The sequence below is a fragment of the Pelmatolapia mariae genome, linkage group LG20 (genome assembly GCF_036321145.2).
Source record: "Pelmatolapia mariae isolate MD_Pm_ZW linkage group LG20, Pm_UMD_F_2, whole genome shotgun sequence".
Taxonomy (NCBI): domain Eukaryota; kingdom Metazoa; phylum Chordata; class Actinopteri; order Cichliformes; family Cichlidae; genus Pelmatolapia; species Pelmatolapia mariae.
In genome coordinates this window covers 33,586,107-33,599,216 of record NC_086244.1, presented here as the reverse complement: position 1 = coordinate 33,599,216, position 13,110 = coordinate 33,586,107, and the positions used below count along the sequence as shown (strand labels likewise).

General features: G+C 40.0%; 1 protein-coding gene across 2 annotated transcripts in view; it reads left to right on the top strand.

Annotated features, from left to right (window-relative positions):
* The window catches only part of ajap1 (adherens junctions associated protein 1), a 53,383-nt gene that overhangs the window by 27,458 nt on the left and 12,815 nt on the right, over positions 1-13,110 (top strand). For both annotated transcript variants that reach the window (XM_063464206.1, XM_063464205.1), the window contains one exon: positions 4,540-5,282. In XM_063464206.1, coding sequence (XP_063320276.1) covers positions 4,540-5,282 — 743 coding nt within the window. The remainder of the gene's footprint in view (positions 1-4,539; positions 5,283-13,110) is intronic.

The window sequence follows — 13,110 nt, the reverse complement described above, 5'->3', positions numbered from 1 at the left end:
TCTCTCATTATAGCTACTTTATATAAAACACTGGCCATGACTAAAAAAGTAGTTATGGTTTTGCTTCTTAATATTGATCAGACAGTTTAGTCAAAATAGACTAATAAAACATAAACCTTGAAGTCCACAATGAAGTTAATCAGCTTATAGTTGACTTCTTATAGGTGCTCCTCCTTATGGTTCAAAGCATTTTGGTCCATTAGTACATAATGCTCTCCTCTTTTTCAAAGTAATTAAGAATGATTAAGCGAACCTACTGGACAACTTGGAGTTTAGTATCTTATCCAAGAATACTTCAACATGCAGGCTGGAGGAGCTAAGGATCGAACTGCCAGCCTAATGATTAGCAGATGACCCGCTCTAGCTCCTGAGCCACAGCTGTGATACTAAAGATGGTGCAGGCACAGAAAGAAGTTCCTTTTATTTTAGGAATAATTTTTGCATCTGTGCTCTCAATGTTCAGTTGACAATGAATAACATACAAAAGTTACCTACCACTCCCTAATGAATGAAGTTCAATACCCAGCATGAGCTCAGTATTTGTTGTCTGTGGTTGTTATTCACTTATGTACCGCTGGCAAAAAAGAACAACACTTCCATCTTACTCAATCATATCAGAGACTTGCGTGACTGAGATCATGAAAGTCATCTCTGCTGCCTTTTGTAGGCATCTCTCCTCAGGGTTATTTTTGCTTACATTGTTCTGATCATGTTTGAGGTACAGCAAACAAACATGGTCAAAAAATGTTTACACCGCATTTTTCCCTGCTGTAAAATAATAATATTCCTGACAGCCATTTTCCTTATCAAGTATTGCAATAATTTGGATTGGAGTGTTAAAATTTACTCACCTGAAGTGTGCAGGTTGAGCAGGTGCCAAGATCTCAGTCTGAGGTCAAGGCCAAAACACTCACAAGACAAATTATTATCCATATTTTTAACTGTCAAAAATCAAATGACCTTGTCACAGCTCTTTCGTGACCACATCAGTCACCATTTACAGCTCAATTAAGATGTCATTCTAAATTATTTATCAGTTAGTGGTCGGCTGGTTTCTCACACCTTAAAAATGGAACGCTGGTGATAATAAAAGCCTGTTCTTACTCTTCATGGGCAGCCTGTCTACATAATAATTGTAAAGGTCTCTAGTTAGCATGCTGGATTACCTTTGAATTATAATTGAACAAGTTCAAAAAGTGTGAAGCTCACCTTTTTTGCTCACCTCAAGTGACAAGCAGTGTTATAATATTACTGCCAGGCAGCAACAGTTTTATCTTTTAATATGTTTTTATGCCACTGAAGCGCTTTGAACCTTGTTTATAGCTCAAATCCAAAAACCACATTTTCTCTTCTTGTTTTTTACATTCGAGGCAACAATCTATGCAGAGGGTCAGGTGGAGATTAAATGAATGGGGACTGACATATGTACCGTCGCCTGTGAAATATACATTTAATTTGTTTTTAAAAATTGGTATTCTTAGTGAGTAGAAATGATTTAGCAAGGCTCTTGGCACGCTGTACTTATTTTGTCCTATTTGTGTACATGTGCTTGTAAGAAGCATTGTTTATGATCAAAGCAATTGTAGATACAACGTTAAAAAGTTTAGTTTGTCTCATCAAATGTCACTGTAGTATAGTTAGTAGGGTCATCATGATACTAGAACTTTACACTCGACACTGATAGCCAAGAAAATACTTAGTACCATTTTCCATCAGTGGGTAGAAAATTAAGAGTTATGCAGAAATAGATTAAAACAATATTGTTATGTGCAAATGTATTTATCTACATCCCAGTCCATTCTTTTTTTCTGCTGGTGACTTAGCACCCTATTTTCATTGCTTATCAAATGCAGTTGGTGAGGTAGGCTGCCACTGTTTCTGTCGCGCTGTTAGTAGACTTTTCTCTGCTTTGATCTGGGACTTAAAGGGAACACACTTAACACTTAAAGTATAAATAACTGTGTTATCCTATTCAACACTGCCTAGCTCCCACATTAATGTCACTTTGTTATTATTGGATTTAGCTAGACACTGTTTTGATAATGGTTTTGGATTCAGGAGACAGACACTATCTCTACTGTTAAGATTAGGCTTAAAACTTTCCTTTTTGCTAAAGCATATAGTTGGGGCTGGATCAGGTGACCCTGAATCCTCCTTTAGTTATGCTGCAATAAGTGTAGGCTGCAGGGGGATTCCTGTGACGCACTGAGTATTTCATTTTCAGTCACCTTTCTCACTCAACATGTGTTAATAGACCTCTCTGCATTGAATCATACTTGTTATTGATCTCTCGCTCTCTTCCACAGCATGTCTTTTATCCTATAAACACATCCTATAAACACATCTTCTCTCACCCCAACCGGTCGCAGCAGATGGCTGCCCCTCCCTGAGCCTGGTTCTGCTGGAGGTTTCTTCCTGTTAAAAGGGAGTTTTTCCTTCCCACTGTCACCAAAGTGCTTGCTCATAGGGGGTCATATGATTGTTGGGGTTTTCTCTGTATGTATTACTACCTTACTGTTGTTGTGATTTGGCGCTATATAAATAAAATTGAATTAAATGGAACTGAAATGAATAATAACCCATGGCTAATGTGGCTGTCGCATAATAGTTAAATGGCTTAAGGTAAAGTTGTGTGTCAACTGGAGGAGGCAAAGATGGTACTGTCTGTATTGAGACTGTTGCAAATGAGTATCTAATCCGGTAGTAGTTTTTGTATCGATTAGTAGCTGAGTATTGATTATTTGGACAACTGTAATAGAAACATGATAGAGACGTTATGATTATATGATCAAAAGATGTCTAATGCTGCTTCTGACTGTTGACAGACCCGTTCAAACTTTCCCACCCATCATTACCTCTCCACAAAAGTCCTCCGTATGGGTTTAAATTGGCCAAGGACAGCAAAGATGAAAGCAGCCCATAATGAGGTTCCTCCCTTAGGATTCAATGTGTAGCTTTGTCCCAGGGGCTCCTGAAGGTTGTCTGTAGAATCAGTCTGCTATGGGGTGCAAGCCCGAACAGCCAGCTTGTCTGTCACCTTGCCATGCAGTTAATGTTGTCTAGAGGTGAAGTTTACTTAGGGACAAAATATATTTTTGGACATCATAAAATATGAAAAAAATGTACGCACATGTGATATAGGTGAAGCTTTCTGCAATGTAGTCATCATGCCTCATCTTAAAATATTGCACCGTGATCCACACTTTTATTTTAATTTGCGCCCTTGTTCATAACTTCTTCATTTAACTTCAACCAAGTTTGCAACCGTGGCTTTTTCCACAGTGTTCACAAATGTGAAACAATAAGGTTCTTCATTTTTTGTTGTCATGAAAAGACTGCCATGACACATCATGATGCCTTATAGGCGATCACTGTTCATTCTGACAACAAATGATAAAGAAAAGCTGCCTTGTATTAAACTGTTTGCTCCAGCTCCTCTCCTCTCTGACTAGAAGTAGGTTTTTGAGTTTACCGGGCATTGAGCTGCTGCGCTAGGAAGTAACCTGCTAACTTCTCCCCAAAGCTAGCATAACTTGATTCCTCACGTAATTTTTTCCAGATGCGTTATCGGCATCAACAGTCGGTGAAAACATTAACATACTCTCACGGACGTTTTACAGAAAGCAAGTAAAATAAGGTAAATGATATAACTAAAATGCAATAACATTTAAAAAGTCTTGAAAACACAATAAAGCATGTAAAAAGACACAGACATAGTAATTCACTGTTCTGTATAAGAGTGCAAGGTAAGTAAAAGTTAATATCACTAGATATCATATTGTAAGCAGTACTCAACCTCAACAAAGCTAAAATACAACATCAAACTTCAGTGATTCGATTTTATAATCCAGCCACAAACTACGGAGACACCAGCGAGTCAAAGTGCACAGTGGTGCATATTAAGGCAGGACCCAGCGGGAGTTCACAGTGCCCAAAGCAGCAGAGAGGAGCGAAAGAATCTACGACTGAAAATAACAGCATGTACACACCGAAACAGACCTGTTATATGTGAAGCTCGCTTGTGCATTCCCATTATTGTTACACTAAACCTCCTTAGATGTTTCTCTGCACGACCAGATTTCCCTTTTGGGAATCAGATGACTTTGTGTTTTGGAGGAGATAATGCTGAATATAATGATGATCAGTTAAACGAGGACTGACCTTGTGTGTTGTTGTTATCATCACTGGGTTGATGTGAATCTGCAGCTTCGCCCTCCCTGCTTGTTACAGTTGAGAGTGAAAAGAGCAACTCCAGAATCTTTCCCATGTTCTGCAACGTTTACCCTGCGTCTGACCTTTATGTTGTTATTGAAGAATCACTTTGCGAGTCTAATTATTATCGTAGTGTAATTGGGTGTGTTTTCCAGAACTTGGAGTTGAGCTTTGCTAAGTGTGTAAATAGGGGATAATTACTGCTGTGCATCTTGACAAAAGAGCTGAAACTTGGTAGGATGGGAGATGGAGAAAATTAGATTTGTATGTTTTTAACATTTAGTGCTAAATCTAAAACGGTGCCTCTCATTTACTCTCTCTTTGCAGTCCGTCTGCTTTGAAGCCAGGCAGCTGTGTGGGGCATCGGGTGTGGATCCTGCTAGCCATGACTCACCTTACCTTGGACTTCTCTGTGTGCAGCCCTCTCAGTCAAGGTCTGGGGATCAAACTCACGCCTAAACCGGTGCCTCGCTCACGGCCTCGCTTGCAGCCCCTCTGGGATAAGCCTAACATGCTTCACTGGAGAACAGTGAGCCCGTTAGCCCACCGGCTCCTCAGCCCTGTTCCTCCGCCCCAAGACAGCAGGGCAGGAATAGTGCCAAAAGTTAAAGGTCAAAAGCATTGGAAGCCAGCACACAAAGGACAAGCAGCGTGCAAGAATTGCCGGCTGAGATACTCTCAAAAAGAGACGGGCGATCCTTTGGCTGTAATAGCAAAAGCTCCAGTTGCTTTATCAAGCGGGAGGTTGTTAATTAGAACCAGGAGGCAGCTCAAATGGGACAGCTATGACAAGTCTCAGGAGGGCCGGACTACAACAGTGGCTGGATTTATTGACTGGGGACCCACGGGGACTGATAGCATAGATGAGGATGGCAAAATGGAGCCAAACTTAACGTCCACCAGGGCTGCAACTACTACAGTGGCCACAACCACTAGCACTACAACCAGGCTCTCCCAAAGGACGTTCACTGTGGTGACCACAACAGAGTCCAAGAGCACCACCAAGTCCTCTATGAGCAACACGGAGTCTGTCAAACCACCAAAGCTAGACCCACCAGGGGACACACCAGGTAAGAGATATAAGATATATATATAGATATGTTTTTTTTCTCTCAGTAACAGACAAACATAGAGTGCTGTGAAGGTAATTCTTCAAGTCAGCAGTGTCCAAACATGCTACTTAGATTTTCTTTTGCAGGTTGTCTTTTTAATAAAACATTTCTCAGGGGAACCTTAAGCGGATAAAGGTAACACATTTGTTAAATCAGCTCTGAAAACATTATAAATAAATTATGAATTGGCTTTTCTCTGCAGAGCTTTATTTTGTGATATGACAAGTTTTCCACAGTTGTGTTTACAGGTATATATACGTAAAACAGGTTCTATAGGAATGAAACTTGTATGTTAATGACATTTCCTAACAAATTCATAATCTGTTTAAGCCCCAATGGATCCATGGATAATTGGTCACTCTCTGACAAACTGAAAATCAAATGAATCTGAAATATACAGCTTTGCTTTTACACTGAAAAGGGGTTAAATGTGTGACTATCACACATTTACCACCCTTACTGGCCTAGCCAGTAACGGTCCTGGCTAGACCCCCCATGCTTAAAACCAAGCCCTGGAATGGCGCGGCTATGTCTGCAGCCTGTCCGCAGCTCGGACGCAAGAATTTCACTACATGTTGTACCCTGTATAATTGTGTATGTGACAAATAAAGGTTGTTGTTTGTTTGATTATAAGCCTCTATAATCACCTTTTCACTGTACATCTGATGATCTGCTTTCATGACTATAATATTGCAGCTTAGAGATATAGGCGCTGATACTGACAGACTATGCCCTCGACCATATTGTAGCCCTCGGGTCTGAAATACTGTAGGTGGGCATTTTATGGGCAAGGATTTTTATGGGCAGTTCTTCTGTAATGTGGAAACACAATCCTCTCCTGCCGGGCTTATTAGATTTAGTATGTCATTATGTCTATGAGGAACATGTTTTTTATTAAAATGACCTATGTAAGTTATGTTTTAACAACTTAGGAACAATAACTGTGGTAAATTAAGTTTTCCCATTTAGTGCAGTAGCAAAAATGTCATAAAAGTATGCAAAGATAAGGAAGGACTTACTCAGTTTCAATGATAAATGTTAGAGGAATCAAGAAAAGTTCATGCTGCAGTGGGAGTATTCAGATAATGAACACTATTTGCTGTTACTCAGTGCTGTTCCAGTTCTATACTGGAACAATGATGCCTCCCAAAACAGCCTTGAGTGTTAGTGGCATACATATAAGTTGCACTGTGATTGAACTGTATATAGCACATGCAAAATGAAATGGCAGGACATAATTATCTTGTCAGTGTTGTTGTGATCTCTTCATTTTCTCTTGATTGGGAGGTAAGTGTGAGACCACCTGTGATTCAGATGATGGCTTGTATCCTGGAGGAAATCAGTCACCACAGCTAACTGAGAGCTGATAAGAAAGGAGAGTTGAGACTTTTTCTCCCTCAAACTGGTTGAATATTATTGTATCAATAAGCACATTGTGTCTGATCAGAGCAGATGAAGAGAATCATGTTTCAGAGCGAAGAGTGGGTGTGTAATCGCAGCAGAAATTTTCCCTCTGCCTTCACAACACGTTAACCCTCTGCCTCATATTAGCCCCAAGGCAAGATGTAATTACCACACGAGCAGTGCAGCATTGGATTGCTGATGAATTGAAAGTATTGCAGATTGAGAGGCGCTTCACTGTATGCCTGTCTCTTACTCTCATATCTCTGAATTGTCTTAGTGGATGCATACAAAATTTCTTAGTCATGATTGATGAAACTTGCAGTGGGATAACCTCTCACTTGCAAACTTAAACTGATTCTGTTAAAGTGGGCAAAGTGATAATAAAATTTATTTTAATTTATCTAGGTTTCTCCTTCTCTCTTACCACTATTCCTCATGGGAAATCCTTTCACAGAAGGTTAAGACCTATGACTGCACTTCCGGATGTCTACTGTGTCTAACCTGCCCGCTGCACGCAATGTTTTTTGACTTTAACAGGCAGATGAGTTGACATCATCTGACAGCAATGCTAACAACAGCATCTAATCTGTCAGTGCCTAAGACAAAAGGCTGCTTTGTCACAAAATAACTGCTGAAAGTTATTTTTCGTACAAGACCAACCCAAATGTCAGTGCTTAAACAGAGCTGTGTCGAAGTCCATTTAAGGTTAGTAGTGAGTAGGAGAGAAGCTGGTGCACATGCATGCAATGTAGATGCATTGCTCTGAAATAACCAGTGCAAAAGACTGTGCATGCATCATGCATGCATGCAGAGAGTTCAAGCGCATTTGGCACCCAGCTGGTATCTGCTGAATGTACTTTTCGCTCCGTGGTTGTGCCTTGCCATCCTCCAAGCTTTCACTCACTCTGCTAAGTTAACTGTGGCAGTTATTTCAGGTGAATGATACAATATTTTCATGTACATGGAAGTGCCGCCACATTTTAGTTCACATTCAAAACATGGAATTTGAAGAGCCCCAAGTCATCTGCAGCCAGTATGAGAAGAACCTAAGAGACTATTAGTTTCGATGTTATGAGGATTTAAACAACTTATGCTATTTACTAACCAAGTTATTCTAAACTAAACATTTTTAATTACTGTTGTAATTCTCCTGTGCTTGATTGTTTACTATATTCACAGTATCAATAAGCATGTATAACCCCAATTCTGAAAAATGTTGGGATGCCGTGTAAAATGGAAAAAAACAAGGTTTAAATTGAGAAAATCTGCCCTTTATTTATTGAAGGAAAAATATTAGCTCATTTTGAGTTTGATAGCAACTCTTCTCAAAAAAAATTGGGAGAGGGCCACGTTTTCCACTGTGCAGCACCAAGGGCACTCAAAAGTAACTGCATTCTTAAAGTATCGATGGAGAATGACAGTTAGCTCATAGCATGCATTCTGGATTCTGGGGTTCTGCCATCCATCCATCCAGCCATCCATCCCTCCATTCCCTCCATCTTCATCGATATATACAATTTAAGGTCACGGACATTCTATAAAAAAATCAAAATTATTAAAAATGCTAGAAGTGTTATTTCAAGTTGGATGATTAATTACAAAAATGCAATGCTCTGAATGATTGCTAAGAAGCTGCAAAATAGCTGAAAAGGATGTCTAGAAATTATGTATTTAACAGAGCCAGTTATTAACTAATTAAGTATTCATTTGTTTGGTACATTCATCCTTGCACTTACTTTCAGTTCCTTCTTCTTCTCTTCATCTATAGTGTTGATGCAGTCTATAGACTTTCTAAGGCAAAAAGGTCCTCACGGCATGGGCTGGTAGCACATTTCCTAAAATAATTAGATTGCACATATTCAGATCAAAAATGAACTTCCTTATACTAAATCACTTAGCTGCTTTAGCTCAGCAGCTCAGAAAATGTCTATATCTTTGCTGCTTAGGCACTCACTGACTATGAGATCACGGTACAAGTAGAGGCATGCAGCCGTGCAATAAATGCACATTATGACTCATGAATATTGTATGCTCGCACAAACGCAAGTCGTGAATGTACTTGGTGTCATCCCATATGGCGTGTGTGTAACATGACTGTAATCATTTCAGAGTGTAATCGCTGTCAAACATGAATGCAAAGAGCAGAGAGTGGCAGAGAGTAGAGGAAGCTACTTTCGACTGCTCTCTTATTCACAAGGATTTGCCAGTGATAGAGGAAGTATCCAAAAAGCCTTTTTTTTTTTAAATCAAAGAAGAAAGAAAATAGAAGTAATGTAGATTTTTTTCCGACAGTAGTCTGAATGTTACATTCTGTTGCTTGACTGTGCTCAGATAAAATCATTAATACTTCAGGTGACGGTGAATTTCTGAACGCATGTTGCACCTGTATGACCACAAGGATAGAAAAAAAATGTAGAAAAGCAAGCTCCACAGCACTTTGAAAACCAGGTTTATTCTGTCATTAGCGGAAATGTCTTCAGATATTAAAAAAAAAATTCCAACTTAACCCCAGGCTAAATCAAACCTAAGACTGCCATTACCATGGCAACAGGCAGTTACACCTGTGTTGACGATTGGGAGTCGAGTCAAAAAAGGAGGAAAAGAGAGCTCATATTTTGTGCTTTTCTAACATTGATTTTGGTAGCACAAAGAGAAAGGAAACTGTCCTGATCCTGACTGCAGAATTCACAGAACTATACTGAAACCTGAAAATAATCCCACCTATGCCACAGGGTTGCACTGCGCTGAGCTTTTATGCAGCAGAAAGTTTTCTGTAGTGTTTGCTGTTAATTTTTCCCATATTTTTTTGTCATAATCTTTTCTGGATTTTCTGGAAGTCCTTATTATTCTTGAGAGACTGCAGCTCATTTGGATCCAACTACCATCAAAAGATTGTTTCTTTCTATATTTATGTCAGTGTCCAGAAATGAACATTTGAGCTGTATTTCCTCATGCCTGCCGTGGGATCCAGTCAGTTACTCTGACATTTCTCCAACCAGTTCGGGTTGGTAGAAAAACCAGCTACGTAGTGACACAGGGAAAGTACTCGACAGCTTGCCACAGCTTGACTGAGTTGCACTTGTTGAATACAGGCTATGTGTCTTAACTCCCACTCGCTGTTGGCGTGGATGCACAGGACAACAAAAGGGATGGTTCTTTCTGGCAATGGTGAAAATTCAAATTGTTTAGACCGAGATAAAGAAGTGAATGTTGCCCTTAATCTGTGTGAAGGAAGTAGCTTTCGCATGCCTTCTGTCTCATTAACCGAGTTTGAACTATTCTCATGCATGTCATCTGTCAGGGCATCCGTTTAACACCTGTTAAGTTTTATTGGCTTGCAGCCGTAGGTTTTTATGATTATGTAATTAAATGCTTTCTCACAGTATTATAACCTTTGTGGTTAATCACCAACATGCAATCTGTAGTTTCTTGTATTAAGACAATATGCCAGCATTGTGCATGTTACACATTTTACTTTGTTTGGATTGGAGTTTTTCGGGATACTGTAAGCAAACAGGCTCCTGTTGATCCTGCTCTCTCTGGCCATCATAGAGGAGCTGAGGGAGGATGAGTAGGGAGCGGAGGCGGGTGGAGGGGGGGTGTTATAGCTGTGGAGCCTCCAGATGCTCACTGATTGTTCCTGTTGTTTGTGCTGCTAGCAACTTCGACCCCCCTCTATTCCACGCAGATGGAGCTGTCAGCTCCATTATGGATATGAGATGATTAAAACTCCAGTCAGCAAAGCCACTACTGATAACTTGGGCCTTGTTAGATGATCTGAGGGTTGCAAGGTTAAATGTTGCAGTGTTATGCAGGGCCATCGAATGCCACCACGTGTTCCCGAACGGTCCCGTTGAGCCGTCGGTTGCTTGTAGATGATGTTTAAAATGCACAGAACAGCATTCAGCGTATGAATTCGAGGTATTTAAACTAAACGGATCCATCTGGTAACAAATCACGTCACGTTATCAAGTATGTGATGGACCTGTGGGTAAAGTGGATGGAGTTTACATCCACTGCGGAGCAAAGTGAGCACATGTAAAATGTATGTTAAGTGTCCCAGTAATCTATTTTTAAAGAAGGCAGCGCGGCGAGCATTGTAATGCAGATTTTTGACCTGTGCACACCCATATAGGCGTACAATGCAGCCTCTTCAACAATGAGAGATACACATAGAGACAGAGAGAAATCACTTCTCCCAACAGTTACCATGGCAATCCAATAAGGTTGCCTTTACTCTCTGTATTGACTCTCAATAAAGTGAGTAAAAATGAATCTCCTTTTCTCAAGCATTAAATCTGGACTTAAATGCTGATGCCCGGCGACAGGCGTGCAGAGTCAAACCCCCCCTGTTCCTGATTTACAGAAATCTCAGCCAAGAGGAGCTGAGCGGGCTTCACTGAGCAGATGCTGTTTCACTTTCTGTTTTCTCCAGCTCTTTCTCCGTGGCTTGACACGTCCGCCTCAAGGAAGAAGAGTACAGATGTTGACCGAGACACTGTTTTGGCTACGTTAGATTGTTCTGTCAATCAAAAGTGCTTAGACAGAATTTTTAATATGACTACTCCAAACTCTTATTTGTTTTATTTTTGGAGGTTTTGTTGGAAAAAAAAGAGAGAGCGAGAGAGAGAGATATTGTATTGCCTGGCAGGAGTTTTAGGTCCAATCGCCTGCTCAACAGTTCAGCTAGGCTTTTTGTTTGGTTTACAAAAATGCCTCCTGTCACCAGCATGGTAGTACACAGATTTTTCAGAAGGTTGTTTGAAACCGCCTCAGTAGCAATGCCATTTTACACCCTCCTGAAAATTGCAGTAATTTTCATTTGTTTGTTGTAGGATGAGCTCTTGTGTGCTCCCTGCTGTTTCTAATACAGAGAAGGACAGAAGAGGAGCGCATGTTTGTGGAAAAAAGGCCATTGCCTTACTGGAGCAATGGACTCTAGCTACTTTTTTTTTTTTTTGGCAATGGATTGTTGCATTTGCCATTGAGCTTGACTTATGCAGCAATGCTTTTGACATTGAGAGAAAAGATCTGTAGACTAATTGTTTCCGATCTATCCCTCTTTAGCTTTCTTCCTCTCCCCCTCTCGCTCTCTTTCTTCCTCTCCCTGCTCCTCATTCGGCTCTCTTGTCCGCTTCTTCAGTGAGCATTTTAGATTGCTCGGTGACTCTGTGGAAATCAGCCCTAGACTGACACTTTGACACCAGCATTAATCGGCAGTTTCTAGCTATCAGTAGGCAACCCTTTGATGGAAGCCTTCTCCTAACCTGTTTTGCTCAGTCTTGGAGGGTTTATATAGGCATGTATTGGGTATGCCAGAACAAACACACATTGCAATCTGTGGGAATGAGGTTGCTCAACCTCTATAAGCTGAAAGTCTGGTTTACAAATGAGGACCCTTTTCTACATTTTTCAGGTGCTTTTAAGCAAATACTGCGTGGGCTTTGGTGCCATTACCTCTAAATCACTTTGCGAATAATGCCTAAACCCACTACATGTAGACGATGCAGTATACACACACACACTCACACTAACACAATAACTCATACATATGCACAGTGATTAAATATTGATTTTCTTTGTAGCACCATCACCATTGAGTTGTTGCATCATTCTAATTTACGAATGAAACAGCAGACAGACAGAGCTTGCATCTCAACTACTGTTTAGAAAGGCTAAAGTAGATTCCTTGTGCATGGAGACGATTTGAATGATGTTTGCTCAAGTAGAAATTTTGATATGCCACTGAACAAATAAAACGACTACTGCTAATATTATCAAAATAAATGATGTCCCTGTAGCTCACAGTAAGCATTTGCCTGGGTTGAGCCAATCCCAGGCCAGCTGTTTCATGTCAACATGCCGTTTTCTTGCTACACTTTCAGGTCTGACTTAACTGCCACTATTCAAAAGCTAAAAATAAATCTAGCGAAATAAATAACATAGATGATGGCTGAATTTCACTCTGCGGGTCCCATTATTCTGGATGTCAACACAGTGGCTTACTGGGATATCCTAATGGCATACCTGAATACCTGAAATATTTCTACTAAGACATTTCAAAATGACCCATGCAAAAATTATGAAAGAAACTTACATAATGTGTACTTATATTCATAGTCACTGGAAATATACTCATTTAATAACCCGTTAGCTATAAGGGAAAATAACAATTTGTGTGCATAACATTTTAAGCCAAAGTGATATTTCAAGACACTGACGGCTGAGGAGTTTTACCCATAAAAATCATACTAGATTTTTAGAGAGAACTGTTGTGACTGTATTTTCCTTCATAAATACAGCCATAATCATCACTCCACAACTCAAGAAATTGGTGACTTATAAATATAAATTAGTAAATCTTCTGATTAGAGATGTGATT